Source organism: Quercus lobata, chromosome 1, assembly GCF_001633185.2.
Source record: "Quercus lobata isolate SW786 chromosome 1, ValleyOak3.0 Primary Assembly, whole genome shotgun sequence".
Taxonomy (NCBI): Eukaryota; Viridiplantae; Streptophyta; class Magnoliopsida; order Fagales; family Fagaceae; genus Quercus; species Quercus lobata.
In genome coordinates this window covers 44,496,821-44,518,000 of record NC_044904.1, presented here as the reverse complement: position 1 = coordinate 44,518,000, position 21,180 = coordinate 44,496,821, and the positions used below count along the sequence as shown (strand labels likewise).

General features: G+C 33.5%; 2 protein-coding genes across 4 annotated transcripts; one reads left to right on the top strand and one right to left on the bottom strand.

Moving 5' to 3' along the window:
• The first annotated feature begins 2,462 nt into the window (after window positions 1–2,462).
• Window positions 2,463–6,718, top strand: LOC115990767 (transcription factor TGA2.2). Of its 2 annotated transcripts, XM_031114559.1 has the most exons (12): window positions 2,463–2,732; window positions 2,886–2,989; window positions 3,099–3,172; window positions 3,313–3,468; window positions 4,002–4,079; window positions 4,173–4,232; window positions 4,933–5,010; window positions 5,146–5,203; window positions 5,431–5,702; window positions 5,819–6,064; window positions 6,219–6,343; window positions 6,446–6,718. In XM_031114559.1, the coding sequence occupies exons 1-12, from the start codon at window positions 2,668–2,670 to the stop codon at window positions 6,546–6,548; spliced, it is 1,419 nt and encodes a 472-aa protein (XP_030970419.1). In that variant the 5' UTR covers window positions 2,463–2,667; the 3' UTR covers window positions 6,549–6,718. The 2 variants fall into 2 exon arrangements, with proteins under 2 accessions (XP_030970419.1, XP_030970427.1); XM_031114567.1 differs by having other exon boundaries at window positions 6,219–6,538.
• Window positions 6,719–7,179: 461 nt separating this feature from the next.
• On the bottom strand, window positions 7,180–8,033 carry LOC115957572. Of its 2 annotated transcripts, none has more exons than XM_031075891.1 (2): window positions 7,541–8,033; window positions 7,180–7,459 (listed from the first exon to the last, which is right to left on the bottom strand). In XM_031075891.1, the coding sequence occupies exons 1-2, from the start codon at window positions 7,881–7,883 to the stop codon at window positions 7,398–7,400; spliced, it is 405 nt and encodes a 134-aa protein (XP_030931751.1). In that variant the 5' UTR covers window positions 7,884–8,033; the 3' UTR covers window positions 7,180–7,397. The 2 variants fall into 2 exon arrangements, with proteins under 2 accessions (XP_030931751.1, XP_030931821.1); XM_031075961.1 differs by having other exon boundaries at window positions 7,180–7,456.
• Between the last annotated feature and the right edge of the window lie 13,147 nt (window positions 8,034–21,180).

Genomic DNA, 21,180 nt, shown 5'->3' with positions numbered 1-21,180 from the left:
CTCCCTTGTAATTTTCTTGTTTTTGATTCTCCCCTAGCAGATGTTGCTTTTTTATTGAGTTTAGATGATGTGGGGTTTTTGTACGAGGGGACTGTTGCCCCTGCTTCAGTTGTTTTGTTATAAATCTTTCATTTTCACAAAAAAAAAAAAAAAAAAAAAAAAAAAAAAAACTCCATAATCCAAATCCAGAAGGTCACGTGAGTAGAGAAGAGTGAGTTTGTACATCATCGAAGCCAAGCACAACTCAAGCAGTGGCATCAAATGTAAGTATGTAAATACAGACAAAGTACACCACCAGAACACAAAAAGACCAGAGTGAAAGTGACACGTCACAAAGTGTACGATTTCTGTATAAGATGCGTCATATTCTTTGGCCGCGTACATACACAAAGTCACAAACCCCATTTATATATATATAGTAGTCTGCCTCTGCCACACGCCGCTCTAAGTGCCTAACTCCTTCCATTAACAAAGAGGTTCCTTCAAGCAAAGCCTTTGTTTTTAAGGCTCACGCTTAAAGATGCCAGAGCCAGAGACTGATATTTATAATACTACTACTTTCAAGTAAAGCCAAAGGCTCTGGTTTTTAAGAATCACTCAAGTATATAAATATGGCAGAGCCCAGAGGGAAAAAAATAAAAAATAAAAAAATAACAAAAGAAAAACTAATTACAATCTCAAAAGAGATAAAAAAACAAAATAAAACAAAACAAAAATGCTAGGATCAAATTTAAAGACAAGAGTTTTGTTACAAGTTATAAGTAATAAAATAAAAATAATAAGCTTATTTTGGATTTATCGCTCACAACTTATTATATAAACAAATTATGACTCTAATTATGGTCTTAATTTCAAAAAATAAAAATTCTATTACAATTTTTTTAATAAAATATACAACTTTTATCATAAAAAAAAAGAAAAAGAAAAGAAAAAAAAGCTGTTGTATATTAAATTTGGCCTTAATGGTGGATCATATCTCATCACTATCCCATCATCTTTCGCCCGCGGACACACCTTCCCATGAGGACTCTGGTCTAAGCAAGCCAATACACCACACAAACACTCTAGTCTCTGTCTCTGTCGGAATTTTTAGTTAAAAGGGAAAAAAAAAAAAAAGAAGAGAAATACTACTCCAGCCCAGTGAGTCTCAGTAGGAGAAGACCCCTGTGAGAGAAACAAACAAAGAATCAAGGAGTAGGGGATTCTCTCTATGTCTTGGGGTGTGGACTAATTGTCCTACGCGCGTGTCCAAACCTTTTTATTTTTATTTTTTTCTCTTCTAACTCATCATCTTCTTATACGATAGAAGAAGCTCCAAAATGTCATTATAAATAGAATAGTATTAGGTATACATAAATTAGTATAATTTTGTTTCATAATTTATTACGTGATAAGTTATAATTTGCAAGAGTGTTATAATGGATCATGTAGAAACACATTTTTACCGATCACAATTTATTATATGATGTTGTGGCATAAAATTATACTTATTTATGTGTCTTTAGCTCTACTCTTATAAATATCCTTTAGAGTAACTTTTTAAAAGTTTATTCTCTTTTAGATTTTTTTTTTCAAATTCACTTATTATATTCTTAATGGTTGTAAAAATATTGTATCTAGGGACATAATATTATATATATATATATTTATATATATTTTATAACTTTTAATATGATTTATTAGGTTTAAAATTTTATTTTTGTATAATTTTATTAGTAACATTACTTTTATTATCTACGAATTAAAATAAATAATTTCAAAATATTGTAAAAATTATTATATCTCTAAAGTCTAAACTTATTGTATTACATCTTACCTTATCATCTAGAAAAATTTATATTTTACTATATTATTTTTTTTCTTAAAGGTTACTTTGATTGTCAAAAAGTAGATTCTTTTCATTTAGTTGGTTATTTCTAATTAGGTACCCAAAGAGGTAACCACTAACGAAATAAAAGTCCACTTCTCAATATTTAATACTAATTTTCTTGGTATGAATATGAAGCATCAAAACCTCTTTGAAAATTATGATAAAAATAAAGCTCTCATAATAGTTTTTCTCTACTTTTTTTAATTATATTTTATTAAAACCTTAGTGAGTTGTCAAGTCGTCCAATAAACATAATATATATATTAAAATGGGCAATATATAACCTTATGAATGCATGGCGTCCATGGATTGGAAGACAAAGTTGTCTAGAATGTTTGGAATTGCTTGGTGCATAGAGAACAAATGAACAATTCACTTTTACATAAAGTTGAGAGAATAATAAACAAAACAAAAATTAACTAGGATTTGTTTAAACTAAATTGGAGAGTGTAGTGGACGCACTTTAGCAAGAGATTGAGATGGGCAATAGAGATGTGTGTTGGGAAACTAAAATCCCAAGTCAGAAAGCAATAATAAAAGCCTGATATCTAAAATTATAGTAGTAAAAATCAATAAAGGAGCCGTACTGATACGCTATCCTCTTCTGTTCTTAAAGATACATCAAAAGATTTTCTTCAATTACACACACTGCCGCTCTCTACTTCTTCTTCTTCTTCTGCTCAAGCCAAAAATTCTTTCTTAACTCTTTACTTTCTTTGAAGAGAGAATCTTAAGGTGAGACATATAAAAGGACAGTGAGGGTGTATAGTAACACAAAACAGAACAACAAAAAAGAAATGCAGAGTTTCAAGGCAGTTCCAGCTAACCCACAAATGTACTACCACTCCAACTTCTTTCTTCGGTACTTCTCTTTCTTTTTCTCTTCTCTCTATCTTTTTGTCTTCTGTTTTTGTGTTATGAGTTGGTGAATGGTTTTGTTTTAGAAAAATATTATATTTTGGGGTGCAAAGTTGTTTTGTAAAACAAGGTATCTCTGTTTCTTTTTGTGAAACAGGGGAGATGGAAGTGGGAGAGACCAGACACGTTTTTCGGATCTTGGAGAGCTTGAACAATCCGCTGCTGCTTTTCATCACGATGATGCTGTTGATTTAAGCCCAAGTATTCTCTTTTATATTTTATTATATAATATAATACTATGTCATTTTTCTTTCCTTTTCTTTTTCTACGTTAATAATCTTTAACTGCTTAAAAATTCATTGTCTTGTAGACTCAATCTTCAATATAAAACCGGTTAGTGTTGCTGTTGTTCCTAATAGCCTACACTATGGGACCTTGAACACGGTATTTATTCCCACCCACCTCTCTAGAGGCTTACACTACATAAATTTGAATGTTCAATGAACCATGATTGTTACGTTTCAATGCCTATTTTGATGGGTGGCTTTTGGGTTTGTGTTGAATTGCTATGTATGGTTGTGTAGAGCATTGGGTGTGTGGACACTGGGCAGCAATTCGGTATTGGTGCTGCTTTGGCAAACGGACAGCATATTGAGAACTGGGGTGACTCTGCCATGGCTGCAGACACCAGCCAACAAACTGAAACTTCCACAGATGTTGACACCGATGATAAAAACCAAGTATGCTCTGGTTTTACCTTGTCTCTGTTATGGAATGGGTAATTTTTAGCTTATTGGTGGATCAACTTAGGATTGAGCATTGTTTATTGCTTCTGTTTAGTTTGCATTGCATTAGAATCGTACTTCACTTTACATTGTAGAACTTTACTGTTGGCTTAACTTACACGATGAATCTATGATACTCATACAATCAAAAACTAAATTAACTAACAATCCTAGTCTAATGTTGATTCTGAGATTGGAATGCATGACTCTATTGCAAAATCAAGATTTTTTGCTTACAATAAGTGCGGGGAGGGGGTGGAGGGGGGGGGGGGATTTGAACCCAGGTTCTCTTCATTGGTAGAATTGAGCAATGATACTGAGCTGCAAGGCTCTTGGCATTGTGAAATATAGATTGCTACCTTGATGTAAGATTTGGAACTTTAATGTGGCTAGGATGCCATTTGATGAATTGCAATTTAGCTAATTATTTGAGCTTGCATAGTTTGTTGGGTGTATTTCTCTGACAGTGGATCTCGATTATGTTGTAGTTTCATGGAGTTCAGAATGGAGCACTTGTGGCTGTAGATTCCATGGAACAATCTAAGGGAAAATCTGGTGACCAAAAGGTTATTAAGATGAAGTTTCTTCAATAGCTTGTGGTTACCTAATGCAGTTTTGTGTTTGAAGGTTCATAATTTTTTTGTCTCATTATCTTGCAGATACTCAGAAGGCTGGCTCAGAATAGGGAAGCTGCAAGGAAGAGCCGTTTGAGGAAGAAAGTAATACTCCTATGCTATTATTTGTTATAATTCTTCTATTTCATTGGTTTATGGGGGGTTGTTTTGACTCTTCATATGTAATCATTTTTCAAGTCATATGTATTCCATTTTATTGTTCTCGATATATTTAGCTCCATTGTTTATCAATTAATCTTATCTATAAGGCCTAGATGATCTTTGAAGTCTCAACCTTTGTTTGAGATTTTGGAAGCTCATGCATTGCTTTTGTTTGGTGCTCCAATTTTATTCTCCAAGGTGTTAATATCAACGGTAAAATTCATATATAGGTAGCTATGCTAGAATTCAATATCAGTTGGGAAGATTTTTCAATTTTTGTAATTGATCAACAGCTATTAGATGTTTCAACTATATCAATCTTTAGTGAAATTGTAGAAGCACAGTGGTCATTTATGTTGGGTATTCCATAAATGTCCTGGAGATTGTTGCGGTATATATCTGCAGGTTGGGTTTGAACTAAACACTGTTTTTGATAATGTTTTCAGTGTACTTTTTGGAGGTTGTTTCAGCAATTGGCATTTAGCTCCTATTAGTGTTCTCCCTACCTTTCGGTCAAAGTTTAATTTGACATGATGCTAGTTAGCTCCCTGAATTAAATTATGTACCAATCTGCTGTAGAGTAATATCTTAATTTAATGAATGAAACATATTTGGGTCATTTATAGGTTTTGGTTTTGGATAGGCATATGTCCAGCAGCTGGAGAATAGTCGACAAAGGCTAACACAACTAGAGCAAGAGCTCCAACGAGCACGCCAGCAGGTGCAAGTTAATTATTTTCAATAATTTTTTTTTTTTTTTTTTTTTTTTTCGGTGGTGGTGGGGGGTTGGTTCTTTATTTTTCTTTATCATTGATATCTCAACTCTTTCCTTCCTGGGGTTAATACCATAATGCAGGGTTTCTTTATTGCACCTGGTATTTCTGGGGATCATAGTCATCCAATGGCTGGAAATGGTAAGGAATTTTGATACTTGCATATTCATTTTGTCTGTATGCCATCTTAATGCCTTTTCTAGATCATTCTGCACCTGGTAGCAATTCATTATGATTTTTTCTCATTGAATTTAAGATAGAAAGGGTAAGAAAGGCTTTGCACCTTGACAATACAGATCCTTGGATGGTAAAAGTTGTAGATGGATGATTCTGATTGCATGGTTTTTTCCTATTGATTGTCCTTCCAGCTGCCCTAGTATTTGATATGGACTATGCACGCTGGCTTGATGAACATCAAAAGCTGATCAATGATCTAAGATCAGCTGTGAATTCTCATATGGGTGATAATGACTTGCGCCTTCTTGTTGATGGCGTAATGGCGCATTATGATGAAATTTTCAGGCTGAAAAGCATTGGTGCAAGGTCTGATGTATTTCACATGCTTTCTGGCATGTGGAAGACACCTGCCGAGAGGTGTTTCATGTGGTTGGGAGGATTCCGTTCATCTGAACTTCTCAAGGTGATTTATTATATGATAAATTTAGTTACATATATTATTTTTCCTACATTGTCTGGATAGAAACTGTCATTCTCACTGATTTATATTAAATTTCATTTTTGTTTTTGGAAATTCAGATACTGGGGAACCACCTCGAACCTTTGACAGATTCACAGCTGATGGGCCTATGTAATTTGCAGCAATCTTCCCAGCAGGCTGAAGATGCCTTATCACAAGGGATGGAGGCTTTGCAACAATCCCTTGTGGAGACACTTTCTTCAACCTCTTTGGGCCCTAATGGTTCTGGCGATGTTGCTGACTACATGGGACAAATGGCAATTGCAATGGGCAAGCTTGCGACGCTAGAAAATTTCCTTCACCAAGTAACAACCTTAACCTCACACATTGTGCATCAAATTCTATGAACTTCTTATTCTGGTTGCTCTGTATGCGTGTGAGTGTGTTTAAAGGGAGGTTCATCCATTATAGGACAATTGGAAGCTGTAACTATAACCACTGCTTTTTCTTTCTTGCTAGGCTGACCTTTTGAGGCAGCAAACACTGCAACAAATGCATCGAATTTTGACCACTCGTCAAGCTGCTCGTGCTCTTCTGGTTATCAGCGATTACATCTCACGTCTTCGGGCTCTAAGTTCATTATGGTTAGCACGCCCTAGGGACTGATATTTTACTTCAACAAATTCCTGGCTTAGGACTACAGTAACGCTTTTTACATAATTGATTGGCTATCTACCCTCTACTAGGAACTCTATAGAAGCTATGGGACCATCAAGATGGAGAACAATTATGCGGAATGGTCCTGGAGAGTCTATTTCTGTAGCTGCTGTTCTGTTATGCCAATCATAGATAAGGTTCTGCTCTTGGCTTGTAAAATAGTGCCTGAGCGGTGGTTCCCTTAAATTTGTAATTCAGGAATGTCTTCCTAGGCATGGATGGATAGTGATGACCACGGTACAATGTGATAATATTCTTCTAATATAAGCTGATGCTTGAAAGTTGAAAGCATTTAACCGTAGTTAATTACAGACCTTTTTTCAGTCTTTCTGGTTGTTTCCCAGTGCTGGGGTAATTTTATAAAATGAACAATGGCATCTCTTCGTAATTGACTGTTAGATTATTTGATGCAATTCAAAGACCTAAATATATTGCCACCATTGAAAGTATGTTTCAGACCCAATGCAACATACTAAGGAACTTTATCGTGCTAAGTTAGTGAGAATTTGCGTTAGATACTGCGCAGCAATGCATAAATCATCACCGAAAGTATGTATTAGACCTAATGCAGCGTAATAAAGTTCTGTCATGCTAATATCAGCGGGAGTTTGCTTTACATTCCATTTTATTTGCATGTTCTAAGAGTCTAGAGTAATAAGGTAAAATTGTCTTTTTGACTAGTCTATATAGAGGCACTGCCACTATAGGCGGCCAAATTTTTAGTTCATCTAATTACTAATAAACATTTCTTTCAATTGCCATATTATATGCTGTCTTAAGGACATGCATCTTGATCATTGACTGTTACAGCAGTTGACATCTCAGTATACTGTATATATACAATCATTACTGAACTGTGTTTTCAGATCCTATGTAGCTATGTAGCTTTGTGCAATCCATCCTATCATTATGGCTTGTATATCACTTCAATACAGAGGAAGATTTCTGGGTTCTTCGACTTCTGAAGAGGCATTTGTATATTCATGAGAACTGGTTCTCCACCCGCTTGTATATTCTTCTTCTCTCATTATTCATTCTTCCTGCTGACCATGATAAATACATTAGTCACTAGGATTAGGAATCAAAATTGCTTTTCTAGTTATTGAACAAAGGAAAGCACATACCTAGATTATAATATCTTCTGGATTTGACTACCTGAGGGATGAAAACTCCTGTTCCATTTCCATTCCTCCACAAGCTTGCAAGCCACGCCGGTACTGAATTAGTATTCTCATCCTCCCACCAATTAAAATAGCTACCGCTTTGTAAACCAGTGATACAGCGAGCCTTAAAGCTGTTTGAGCTTCGCTTGGCAGCACCAAAAGACTTGGGATTATTTTCGGGAAGATCTTCATCATCGTCTGCTGTCAAAAGCAAAATCTGCCTCCTAATTTCAGCATATAGATCATCTTCATGACCATCCTTGACACCTTTGAATTCAAGACTGGAATCTATGTTCATCTCCATGTCGGGTTGGACACCAATCTAACTTGTGTACTGGAAACTTGGGGGGTTTCAGATGAATTTGTTGAATGGGGTAGGAAATGGTTTGGTTTTATATTATATCGAGGGATGAAGCGGGAAAAAAGGTACTTTGTTTGAGGTCAAAGTTATAGGTTCAGGGAAGCTGGATTGGTTAAATGTTTCCAAATGGATCCAAGTCCAAAGAATATGTTAATTTTTGTAGGTTAGTTCAAGTACATTTCTTAAATAGGTCTTTAGTACATACGTCAAGCCTAACTCTAACCAATCCAAATGGATTAAGCAAGAGATTAAAAATTACTTAACATCATGGTCAACCTATCCAATGGACGTGGTCATACCGGCTTGAGTAATCACAATTAGTAGACTTTAATTCGTGTATTAGGCAAAACATCAGTTTAGAGTATCAATTTGCCAATAGTCCACAAGAGTAGATAACTTAAGAGTTGAAACTTGGTCAGATCTCTGCCGATATTATTGTTTTTCCAAATTCTGGATCATGCTAAACCAAAAAAGAATTTATGGGCCACCAATTGGCAACTACCTTACGAATTCTGATGATTATTATTATTATTTTTTTTGCAATTATTGCTGAAGAACAATTAAAATTAAGAGCATCATCAGAAAGCTTAATAAAATGAAAAGGTGCCAAGATTTGGGTCCTTAAAATTACCAACGAAGCTGCCAAAATAATTAGCAAACAAATAAAACAAAAGTACACCATAAATTCAAGGTTTTCAGACCCGGATCGGACCAGGAGGTCGGATCGTAAAAATCGGGAATCGGATTGAAATCTCCTTTTTTAAGCATAGAGAACTAGGCATATGTGGCAATTTTGTGAGCCCCTAAAACCGGGGTTGGACCGCACAAACCGGTGGCAAGAACCATGCGGTCCAACCCCTTAGCAATTTTTTATATTTTATTTTTTTATATTTTTTATTTTATAAAAACAACTTAACACAATTTTATTCTACTTAATTAAATTATCCATCTCTTACAAGAAGTAAAAAAAATTATAATTAAAATCCTTTAAAGATATTCAACTTTACTTCAAAAATTAATCATAAATTTTAATGTTTTCATGGTTATTATTTTATTTTATTAACTTTCTTATTTAATTATTAAATATATGCTTGAAAATCATTAAATTTCCATAATTACGGTTTGACCCCGGTTCGACCTCGGTTCGACCTCAAAAATCTTGAATCTTTCACTTTTATGGTTCAATGAATGGTCCGAGTCTGAAAACTTTGCATAAATTGACTATTGGATGTAGATTTTGAATTGTAAAATGTCCTTTCCCTTTGGTTTCCTGTTTTGTTATTGAAGGACCGTTTAAGATTTGAAACCCCACTTTGTTGTTAGTTTTGGACCGTATCCAGGATGTTTCTGTTGCTAAAATTGTCAAGACCATATTTCTATTGTTAGACCTTTTTTTTTAACCCTTACAATAAGGAGAAAATTAGAACTTAGGTTTGAACCGAACTGGACAATATTATTGAGTGATAAGGTTCTTGAGTCTTGATATTGACATACTTTTTTAACTACTAATAACAAAATTCTTTGTGCCCCATCAAAAAAAAAAAAAACAAAATTCTTTGTGTGAGGGCTAATTATTGTTTCGTACTCTTAAATGCGAAATGTTTCACACGTTATCAACACCTTCACACCAGGTGTTCATATTTTACACATAATGTAAATATGTGTGGATATTGTGAAATGTGAAGTCGTCAAATCTCTTGCGTAAGAGAGAGAAAGCAAGAGATAGATGTTAGTTTTGGACTCTAATCCTCAATCTAAGATTGTAGAATGTTCCTAGTATTAGAGATGAAAACTAATAAGAAACTCAGGGTACTAACTCCCTTGAAATTTATAATTTTGTTTATATATATATACACTCTTCATATCTGACCCTAAAATTGAAAATCACACCCCCTCCCCCAAATTGAAAATTGGCTCAAAAAAATCCAAAATTATGTTGTCAATTAGCCCACATGTGTGGTTGGTAACCAACTAACCCCCTTATAATTTTTTTTTTTAAAAAAATTTAAAAAAACCCCTTTTTTCCTATCAAAACAAAGACAAATATCTTAACAAAAAGGAAAAAAAATATTTACTTCTAAAAATTGCAAAATGACTTAGGTGTTATGACAATTCAGCTGTTTTAATTTTTGGGATTAAAGAAAAATTTTGTGAACTTGAAATCTCAGTTTATCCAACTCTACTTAAGGAATCTTTTTTTGTCATCATCAAGATGACTTTACAATTCAGATTGGATAAGATATTTTCCGGACTGTAATAAACTTTCTTGGTTTAGATTTGAATTCTCAACATGGTTTTGAAACCTAGACCGTTTAATGAACCGGAAAAGAGAGAGGTTCAAGATTTTTGAAGTCGGATTGAGTTTCAACTGAGGTCAAACCATGATATGTCATTTAATTTTTTAATATATTTGATATTTAAATTGGTTTATATTTATTAATTTTTCATTCCTGACCAACAAAATGTGTGTGGCCCAGTGGTTTGCATGCTGGACATGTTATTTCACTCGTTGAAAATGGAACTTCATGAGCATATTGTAGTGAGTATGTAGTGTATTTGCTTATTCTTAGCTCATATTTGGATCCTTGTGAGGCACATGAATCTTTTCAAAAATGATGATATTGTTTGTTGATATATAAGTTTTATCTTCAAAATTTCATAATATCAAAAAAAGGCGAAATTACGTTATTAGTCCTTGAAGTTTATCCTATGTGCACAATTAGTCCCTTAAGTTTTAAGTAAGCACAATTGGTCCTTCAAGTTTTCAAAATGAGCAATATAAATATTTTGGTTAACTTCCATTAGTGGTGTTGCTTACGTGGCTAACAGAATAATGACCTTACATTTTTTAAATGACGTGGCATTTATTTTTATTAAAAAATTCCAAAATTGAATTTACACATACGAAACAGACTAACCCATTCCAATTCAAATATTTATCCTAACCCGGTACAAAAAATCTCCATTTGTAATATGATTTACAAACCATGAAAGAGGGGAGAGACAATGATAGATCCAAGGCCTAGTCGCTGCTGCCCTCCACTAGAGATGGAGGCCTCCTGCTTCACACATCCTTCTCCAATAGACAACCACTAACCCGCCTCCCTCCTTATCTCGCACAACCACTGACCCACCTCCATGACTGACTCAGTGCTGGTTTCCCAAAACACGTCCTCTTCAGCTTGAGTTTTCATCCTAAGCAGCCTTGAGACTTCGAATTGAATCAAAAAGCCCATATTGTATGGTGGATGATCTCATAGTTTGGACCGCTTTGAGCCTCGCAAATTGCTGCCCGTCTCTATCTTTAGAATGAAGCAGTATTCGTCATTGACATTAATGATTTTTTCTCCAATGCACATTGCATCCATAAATAAGTTAGCTATGGCAGTGGCTCTTGGGTCCGAACCCAGCTGAAAAACAAAAATTTTCATAATACAAGTGTTAACTTACAAGTCAAAACAATGCAAATAAATTTATGAATATGTGCTTCCATTGAAAATCATCAATTTCGCTCTTTCACCGTAAATGGAGATTTTTTTGTACTAGGTTAGTGATGGGAGTGACGAGAATGCATTACCTTGACGAAGTCAACACTAATGACGAGGTCATCCCTAGTGACGAGAAAATCAGTCATCATTGACGAAGATAGGAAAATCATTCAATGAAACCAGCCAGTAACCTAAGCAGTTACGAAACCAGCGAAATAGACCGTTGGGAGTCTATTAAAAGCCCCATTATTGGGCAGGAGGTGTTACTAAGAAAGACATTAACGCTCCAACGGCTAGCAACCAAAACCACATATATAAAGCCCTCACATTGGCAGCAGAAGGTACACATACTGACACTCTAAGAAAGTACCCATTACTATTCTAGTTCATTCATTTCCATTTCGCGAATTGCTTTTTGTTCTAACTTTGGCATCGGAGGCGTTGTGGCAGGCACCACATCGGTGACCCTCTTAAAGGATACGTTAGTGCTGACAGGGAGTTCCATCTGCCCATTTCGACTGACGAATTCACGCTTCATCAGTTAGAATAAATATTTGAATTGGAATGGGTCTAGTTTCTTTCTTATCTTATGTGTAAATTTAATTTTGGAATTTTTTAATAAAAATAAATGTCACATCATTTAAAAAATGCCAAGTCATTATTCCGTTAACCATGTAAGTAACACCACTAACGGAAGTTAACCAAAGGATTTATATTGCTCATTTTGAAAACTTGAGGACTAATTACACTCGCTTGAAACTTGAGGGATCAATTGCGCACACAGTATAAACTTCAGGGACTGATAATGTAGTTTTGCCTCAAAAAAACTACTGTTGAAATGGAACTTTGCCATTATGAGCATATTGTAGTTTGACATTTGGATTTAAAAAATGGTAAATATTTAAAAATTGTGCTAATGGCTAATAAGATAAAGGAAATGCTAACGGATGCTTTTAGGACAATGATTAACAATCCATTTAAAGAAATTTTTTATGTGAAATGAAGAAAAAGTAATTAATGTTTTAACAGTTTTTTCTATTTTCCATAAAAGTGGTGTCATAACTTTCTTAAAATGGATTGTTAACCATAGACAAAACTTAGGTACAGTACCTTAAATGCTGTTTCTTAGATTCATCTTTTAAAATTCAGCCGTGTGGCTACTTAACTAAAAAATACATTTTCATCCTATGAGAAAAAATCTGCATAGCAAAATCTTAAAAGGGGAACCTAAGGAACAGCACCTAAGTACTGTACATAAGTCTTGCTCTATTAACCATTGTTCTAAAGGCACCTATTAGCATGACTCAAAACATAAAATAAATAAATAGCCTATGAATTTGCTATAGAGTAGTTGCACTTGTAATTACTCTTCCACTTTCTACCATAATTATGACGAGTATTTCCAAATAGGAATATTGTTACTTGAGTCATGTTGTTCAGAAGATTAGAAATTGACATTTAAATAATTTCTCTCTTCTTTTGAAAATAAAAAAAGAGTCATGTTGCTCAGATTCACGGATTTGCAGGGGGTCTCAAGCCCTACTTAGTTGCCTAATAATGACAAAGGCTTCTGAAACTAAAAAAACTAGGTTATAAAATTAAAAAAAGAAAAAAGAAAAAAAAGAGTGGAGATCATATCCTAACAAACTCTTTGATTTTGTGTATTAAAAGAGAGTAAATAGTATTTTTTTTTTTAAAATAGTTAGAATTCTGTTTTGATAGATTATAGATGAGTGTTTGGATCCACGTTGAGCTGCGTTTCACGTTTGCGTTTTCCTTTTTTTTTTTGATTCATGTGCAACAGCTTTTAGGAGATAATGCACTGGTCATGCACTATTCACTACTGTTTCTGCACTGTTCATTAGGAAAAAAAAAATATTAAAAATAGGTCCCACAGTACTATTCACACATTTAAAAATTATTTTGTTATAGTGTTTTCAGTTTTCAATTTTCAGTTTCAGCAAAAATAAGTTGTATCCAAACGGACCCCTAGATGATTGAATTGAAATATATGGGGAAACAATCATTATGTCTTTTACTTTGTTAATATCAGCCAAAGATGTTGTAGTTGAAATGGCACCTTCCTCATGCACAAAGTGCTTGAGGGTTTAAAGGGAAAATGTTCGAGCGGTGGGGTTAGCAAAATATTGTAATTATCTCTAAAAAAATACTTTGTTAATATTAAATAAATGTTAGTTTTATTTTTTATGTTTTTAATTTTTAATTATAGTATATTTGTTATTTTTGAGTGGTTAAAATTTTGTATTCATGTTTTGGCCTCCTAAACAGAAAATTACTGATACCATCCCTACCAGTTGCTAAGATTGTTAAGATTATATTTTAATTGCTAGACATATTCTTTTTAAGCCACTTAATACCACAACTCTACATTCCAGCAATGCAAAGAGAGAGGTATAGCAAATGAATCAAAATAATTTCTTCATTATTCTATGCATTTAAATCCATCTTGGCCTGTGTTAGACATTTTCATTTTACTGACAGAGTATAAAAAGGGAGATTACATCTTAAATTTAAGAGCACTCACATGAGTGAGTTTAAAATAGAAAAAGTGGTCATATATACACAATTTGCCTAAAAAGTACCCACATTAGCAGGTTTAGAGATGTGCCTATATACAATCTTGCTATAGTAACAATGCATATATCCACAATTACTATTCATTTGATAGGGATGGAACCAAGATTTGAACCTAAGGGGGGGCCAAAGCATGAACCAAAAAAATTTCAAGTGACATGGTTTAATAAAAAAAAAAAAAAAATTCATGGTAGACAAAACAATTGCACTTTATTACCTAAATATTTAAGCCAAGAAGGAAATAATATGAACCAAAAAAGTTGAAAGTTACAATATAATATTCTAACCTTTTCGAAGAAGAAGAAAAAAAGAAGAAGATGACTTCGGATCTCCAGATTTTGGGTAATTGGAATTAATATGTTGATTTTATCACGTTAACCAACTCACCAATATGATAAACCCATACTTTTGGATGCGACTGAAAATCACACTAATGAAGTTTTCAAAACTTTGTTTGAGGATTTTAAAAAATTGGGATATTAAGAGTTGGCAATGCTACGTCATAGATATTGGCTTCTAAAAGAATTTTGCATTTTACCTTTTGAAAAAAATTTCAATATTGTAATTGACTTTCCTATAATTTATAAATCATTTAAAAAGAGTCATATAAACTATTGTAACCCCCGTAAGAGAATTTTTTTTTTCTATGAGATTTTTTTGGTTATGAATTATTGAATTATGATATTGGTTATTTGGAGATTTTTTGTTGTGTTGTTTTTGGATTATGGAGGGGCTAAGGGCCCAAAGAAAGGGTTAGGTGATTAGTTTCTTTTGGGCTATTTGGACGAATCCAAAAATTTGAGGGGGTTCAACTATAACAATTTCACACTTAAACTCTAAAATATGAGTCATTTGCAAATGATTTTTTAATTCTTTTTTTCTCTTACTTCATTAAAGACCCATTCTATTCACCTTCTTCCTAAATTTTCTCTTCCCCTTGTCTTCCTCTTCCCCTTTGTCTTCTTCCTTTCTTCGTACAAAATTGCTGCCCTAACCCAACAACAAAACCATCGTTTGGCCCGGCCTCAACCACCAGTCAAGGAAGTATCACTCAAATACAAAAACCCCAAAACTAAAATTAAAAATAACCCATTATAAAAACAAGCAAAACCCAGATGAAATCAAAACCCAAAATTAACCAAAACCCAGATAAAATTAAATGAGGACCATGGCAGTGCGACATCAAGTGGGAAGGGATCGGAGTTACTGGTAATGGGTTGCTGCAACTGGGGCTTGCTTGGCGGCAGTGTGATGCTGGTGACTGTAAGGTTGTGTCAAGTTTGAGATGTTGCTGTCTTTCTTGTAAACTTGTGTTTGATTTGATTGGATTTGTGGTTTTGATTTGGGATAAGAGAAGAAGAAGAGGTGGCGGCGACGGCTGTTGCCGATGTCATCAAAGTTGCTAATGCCGCCGGAGCTAATGTTGTCCCTAGAGCCGTGTGTGTGTGTGTGTGGGGGGGGGGGGGGATGAGAGAGGGGCAAAGATTTGAGAAAGTGAGAATCGTGTGTATTGAGATGAGGGAGATGATCATAATAATAATAATGGTAATTTAAATAAAATGAAGTGTATATTAGATAATCTGATGTGGGTATTTTGTAAAAGTGGTTGTGTAAAATAGAAAAAGTAGATTCCTTTTATTAAATGGACATAAATTTTTACACCTACTGGTGCGATTACTCTAAACCCTATGATTTAGGTACAATCTTTTATATGTAATACAATAAATTTTCCAATTAAATTTAAAGACATATTTGTATTAAAATTAATCATCGTAGAAAAAAAATCAATACTATCACGTATTTAAATTTAATTGGGAAACTTGATGTACAACACTTAAAAAATGGTACCTTAACAATTTAAACTATTTTAACAAAAAATGTTCCAAGGAATCCAGTGCTCACATATGTACTCTTTATTAACTCTTCCTTTATCTCTAAACTACTAAAACTTAATTTTTATAAAAAATAGAAATTCTATTCTAACTTAATCTAAGTGTATATGTGTGTGAGACTCCCTCCTAGAGACTTGAACTTCAACCCTTACCCCCTCACACCCCACAAGAACTTAGTACTTGTGGAGTAACCATCATGCTAAGAGAGCGCGGTGATCTTTCAAAAGTTATTACCAAAGGACAACTTTCAAATGCCACATGCTCATTAGAAGAAAATGACAATAGAAATGTTCAAAGTTCAAATGACATTTCTTGGTGTTACCAATGGAGATCACATCCTAGATTGGAATCCCTCCTGCCTTCTAAAATGTATAAAAAAGAAAAGGCCAAAAAAAAGGTGAATTAATAATTTACCTAAGGATATTTTCTAAAATCCATTTTTTTTCTTTATTTGTCTTTCCATTATTGGATTAGAATTTAGGGCTTATTTGGTTTTCATTTTTTGTAATGATTTTAGAATAAAACTATGGCATAACATTTTCACAATAATTTTATATCAAATTCTAGGTAGCAAGCTCTAATGGTAGATAAAAAAAAGCGATGTTAGTGATGAGCTCATATGAAAACTAATAAAACTTTTCACATAAGTTTGTTGCAAAATTGTTGTGAAAAAGTTGTGCTGAAAGCACTACTCATGATTTTAATTCTTTTAATAAACAATCAATTATCCCGTATGATATATATATATATATATATATATTTTGTCTGTTTATAATAAAGTATTACTATTTTGATTTTATGTTACTCTTAAATTAAACAAATTTGCAATAAAAATGGATTTAAATAATTTTTAAGAATTCAAATCAAATGGGCCATTAGGGTTTTTTGTAATAAGGTGAGCCTTTCTGATTAGGATCTAACCTGATTGATCATCAATTTAAGTTAGCAAATGTTTGATCAAGAATTGGTGGCCTAACTAGAGAGCTGTGGCCTCTTGGAGCCTAGACTTAATTAGGTTTAGGGGCAATTGTAGAAAATTCAGCAGTGGTTTGACCCGAAATTACTTTGCCTACTCAAGGTTTAAAAAATCTCACTTTATCCACTTGAGGTATGCTTGGTTCGACTCTCGTAACCCACCTCTGTTAAAAATGAGGGCAAATTTGTATTTTTTCCTCCTTCTATATCTCTCTCCTCTCAAAAACAAAAACACAAACACCATACAAAAACAAGATTCTAAAAAAAAAAATGTCATTTGTAAAAATGGTAGAAACGTGATAAAGAATTTCAAGAACACAAAATTGCAAATGTAACCTGAAAAATATATAAAAAAACCAAACAAACACAAACTTTCTACCCTTTCTATGACTCAGGTCTCTTCTCTCTCTCTCTCTCTCTCTCAAACTCCATACCCAAATATCTCTCTCTTTGCTCAAACCCTAGTTCAGTATTGGTTGTGGGTATGTGTAGGTTAATGGAACATGACAAGTGATTGAACCTAAAGCAAAACCCAAGATCAAAATCCCAAATCTTCTCTTTAACAATTTGAACATAGATTTAACACACTATCCAAATCATTGCCCTTATACCCAAAAGTAACTTCATAATTTATGGTAAACAACACCACAAACCTAGAAAAAATTACTGGGAAATAACAATGCACGAGTATTTAACCTTGAGTTGGGAAAGAAGTCTCGTGCAAGTATAGAAATTGTTCCTTGAACTTGGCTTTGAAGAGCTTGAATAGCTGAGAGACCTCTGCTAGCTTGGAATCCAAAACTGTGTTTATCTTCCCCTTCGCTTTGGATCCAAATTCCAAGAAGAACTAGTTCCACAAACAAAGTTAGAAGATCCTAGGCTTTCTCTACCCAATTCACTTTTAGACAGAGCACACACCATTTACATTAGAACTCACCTGCATTTGAATCCCTCCTAAAACCAAACCCAAAAGCTAGAACCCACTTGCAACAATACACACATCCAAAGTCCCAGAAACCCCAAAACCAAATCATAACATACCCATAAATCCACAAACAACCATAATCAAACCCAATATTTTGTAATCCCAAATCAAAATCATCAAATCCCTTTCATTAGAAGAAAACCTAATCTCTAAATCAACCAAGAGAAAACCAATCATAAAACTGAACAAAGAAGGCAACTTTCGGCCACAAAAAAAGTAATCAAAGAGAGAAAGAGAAACAGTAGCCACCGTCCTCCTCGTCCATAACCTTGCACCACTGTTCATGTTTTGCTCTCACTTACAATTATGTTCTGGTTATGGTCTCGAGTTTACATTTAAGGTGGCAATTAGGCGGGTCATAAATGGATTTGATGGTTAAGTATTGAAGAGAGCTGGACATCTCCTGCTAATTTAAATATATACTGACAAATGATTGTGGGTCACGTTTTATTTAATTTGTGTATGTAATATGGTAATTTCTCATTAAATAAAAAGAAATTTCAATTAAAAAAGTATTGTAGGTGAGTCAAACTCGTTGGATTTTTGTTTGTATCACACTTAAGTTTGAAATGCCCAGAAATTCTTTAAACTTTTTTACCAAATGACCATTTTTTTTATCTTGTCTTTCTCTGCTTTTGAATTTTTATTATTATTATTTTTTGTTAGGAGAGGGATATAAAAAGAGAGTAAAAATATATGTTTACCCAATTTTTAACAGAGATAAGTAACAAGAGACAAATAGAGCTTACATTAGGAAGATAAAGTAACATTTTTTAAATCACGAGTAAGTAAATTGATTTCGGACCAAACCACATGTGAGTTTACTACAATTACCTTTTACCCCTTAGGATTTTAACAAGTTGGACTTAATTTTTATCTTTTCAACAAAAAAAAAAAAATTATAATTATTTAGGAATAGAATTTGGCAAGATTGAAACAGTATTTTAAAAATGTAATATTATCCAGCAGGGATCTTTCGTTGGAAGTTTCTTGTCTCAAAGTGTGGAATTTTCATTTTACAATGGATGATATTTTTTTTTTTTTTTTTTTTTTTTTGAGAAACTGATATTTCATATTTGACATATTTAACACAAATATTTTATGAAAAAGTTTTTGGACCAATATTTTAATGATTTTTTATACTACAAAATGGTTATTAAACTTTATGATTAAAAGCATATTATCTCACTTCTGAAAAAAAAAAAAAATTGTTTACCTTTTCTTTTCCTAATTAAATTAATAATTTCAGTTATACGAATAAAATTAAAAATAAAAGAAAATAGAATGTAGGCTATTTTGAGTATTGATATAACTAAAATAATAAAGAACATATTATGTTTTAAAAATCATCTTCGTCTATTTTTATTTTTATGTAATTTTGGTGCGTATTACATATAAAATATTGAGTATTGACATAAAATATTGATGATTTTTGCTAAAGTTGTTATTTTAATTAGGAAGGTTATTTTAAATAACTTGAAAAGAAAACAAAGTAAAAGTTGACAAATGATATAAGTTGTCGTACCCTTGTGAGAATACTTTTGTTGCAATTGAAATTCATAATGAAGTTTTTTATATATAGTGTAATAATCATTTATTATCGAGATTAAAATATATATATATATATATATATATATATATAGGAGAAGAGTAGCTATGAGTTACACAGATGTAACATGTAAGAAATTAAGAGCTATGAATTACAAATGATGATATAATAACTTTACTCAAAAAAAAAAATGATGATATAATAACCCACTAACTTTTTTGTTTTATGTAAATACCCATTAACTATACCTATGAGTTATATAAAATACAAACCATTAAATGGGCAGTTTTTTATTTTATTTTATTTTATTTTTTTAAATGTGTTATACCAAAAGATATGTATCCATGTATCGTGTTGATTCCTGTATTATATTTAAAATTTTAAGTTCGACAATTTTTTTGTTTTCATTTATAACACAAAATGAAATAAATCTTTTTTTTTTTTCTTTTGAACTCAAAAGGATGTAAATCACTATATTTTTTATTTTGTACTCATTTTTTCCCCTATAAAACTTAAATAGAAATGGTAATAAATAGGTGTGTGTAAAACAAAAGTGTAAGTGTAGTATATTTAATTCTAGAATCCCCCTAAATTATGTGTAGGGATATTGGGCTCAGGAGCTCATTATCTATGTACATATTGGGCCTGGGGCCCAATCCGAGGACGAAAGGTCATCTGAGGAGGAGTAAACACTGTCAAGGGAGTCTGTGTTAGTAAATGAGAAAGTTAGTTTTGGTCAAAAGGGACCAGGAGGGTGGGTCGAGGATGAATGCCTCCTCGGCTAACCAAAGCTGAGGTCCGAAGAGATGGTTTGCCATCAAGGGGAATGTTCCAAGAAATTCTGTTGGTATGGATAAGCATTACAGGAACATAAGACAGGGGGAAGTCCTAAAATATCTAAGGAGAAAGCTGCTACCATCGCATTAAATGCTCTGCAGCTAACCCTCTGGCCGCATTAATGTGGAGATGATACCTGAACAGTGATTTCAGCCTTACAGCTACTACATAAAGACTTCAGGAAGATGCTGATGGGACAAGTATCAACACCAACCATCTAACTTGCATGTGGAGGGTAAAGATGAAAGGAGAAGAGAATATAAAGGAGGAAGGGGTAATAAGAGAGGGGGATGGAGAAACGAAGAGAAAAATATTGTAGCAGTCAAGAACTGAATCTGTAATCCAACTTGAGAGAAATATATAAGAACTGATATCCTCGGACTTTGCCGAGGACGATTTTCTTTAGTTTAGATCAGTCTATTTTCTTTTTCGTGTAATCTGAATTCATTTTACTTGTCATCCAACTCATTAAAGCCCAGTTTTCCAACCTACTCTCTGCAAATTCATTGTATTGGGCTTTTTGGGCCTAAGTTCGTCCATTACTTGGGCTAGGGACCCAAATTGCATCCTTACAATTGGCATCATCTATGGGAAATTATTGGTGTTATAGTGAGTCTAACGTTCAACGATGGTAGAAAAAGTCCAAACCATGCAGAATCTATGGAGTCTCAGCGTCAAGATCACTTCCGTGATCTTGAACAAAGAAGGGACCAGGAGGGGATTGTGCATACTACCTATACTAGTAGGAGCCATTCTCGGGGTGGTAGCCACCTCTCTTTCTCTCATGAGAAAAATACCAAAGCCATGCAGTTAAAGATTGATCACTTGAAGAAAAGCTTACGCCACGAACGGTGAAAGCAAGCTCCTTCCAATTTTGACTTCTCTTCCGACGATGAAGAGGATGGTAGCTATAGGCACA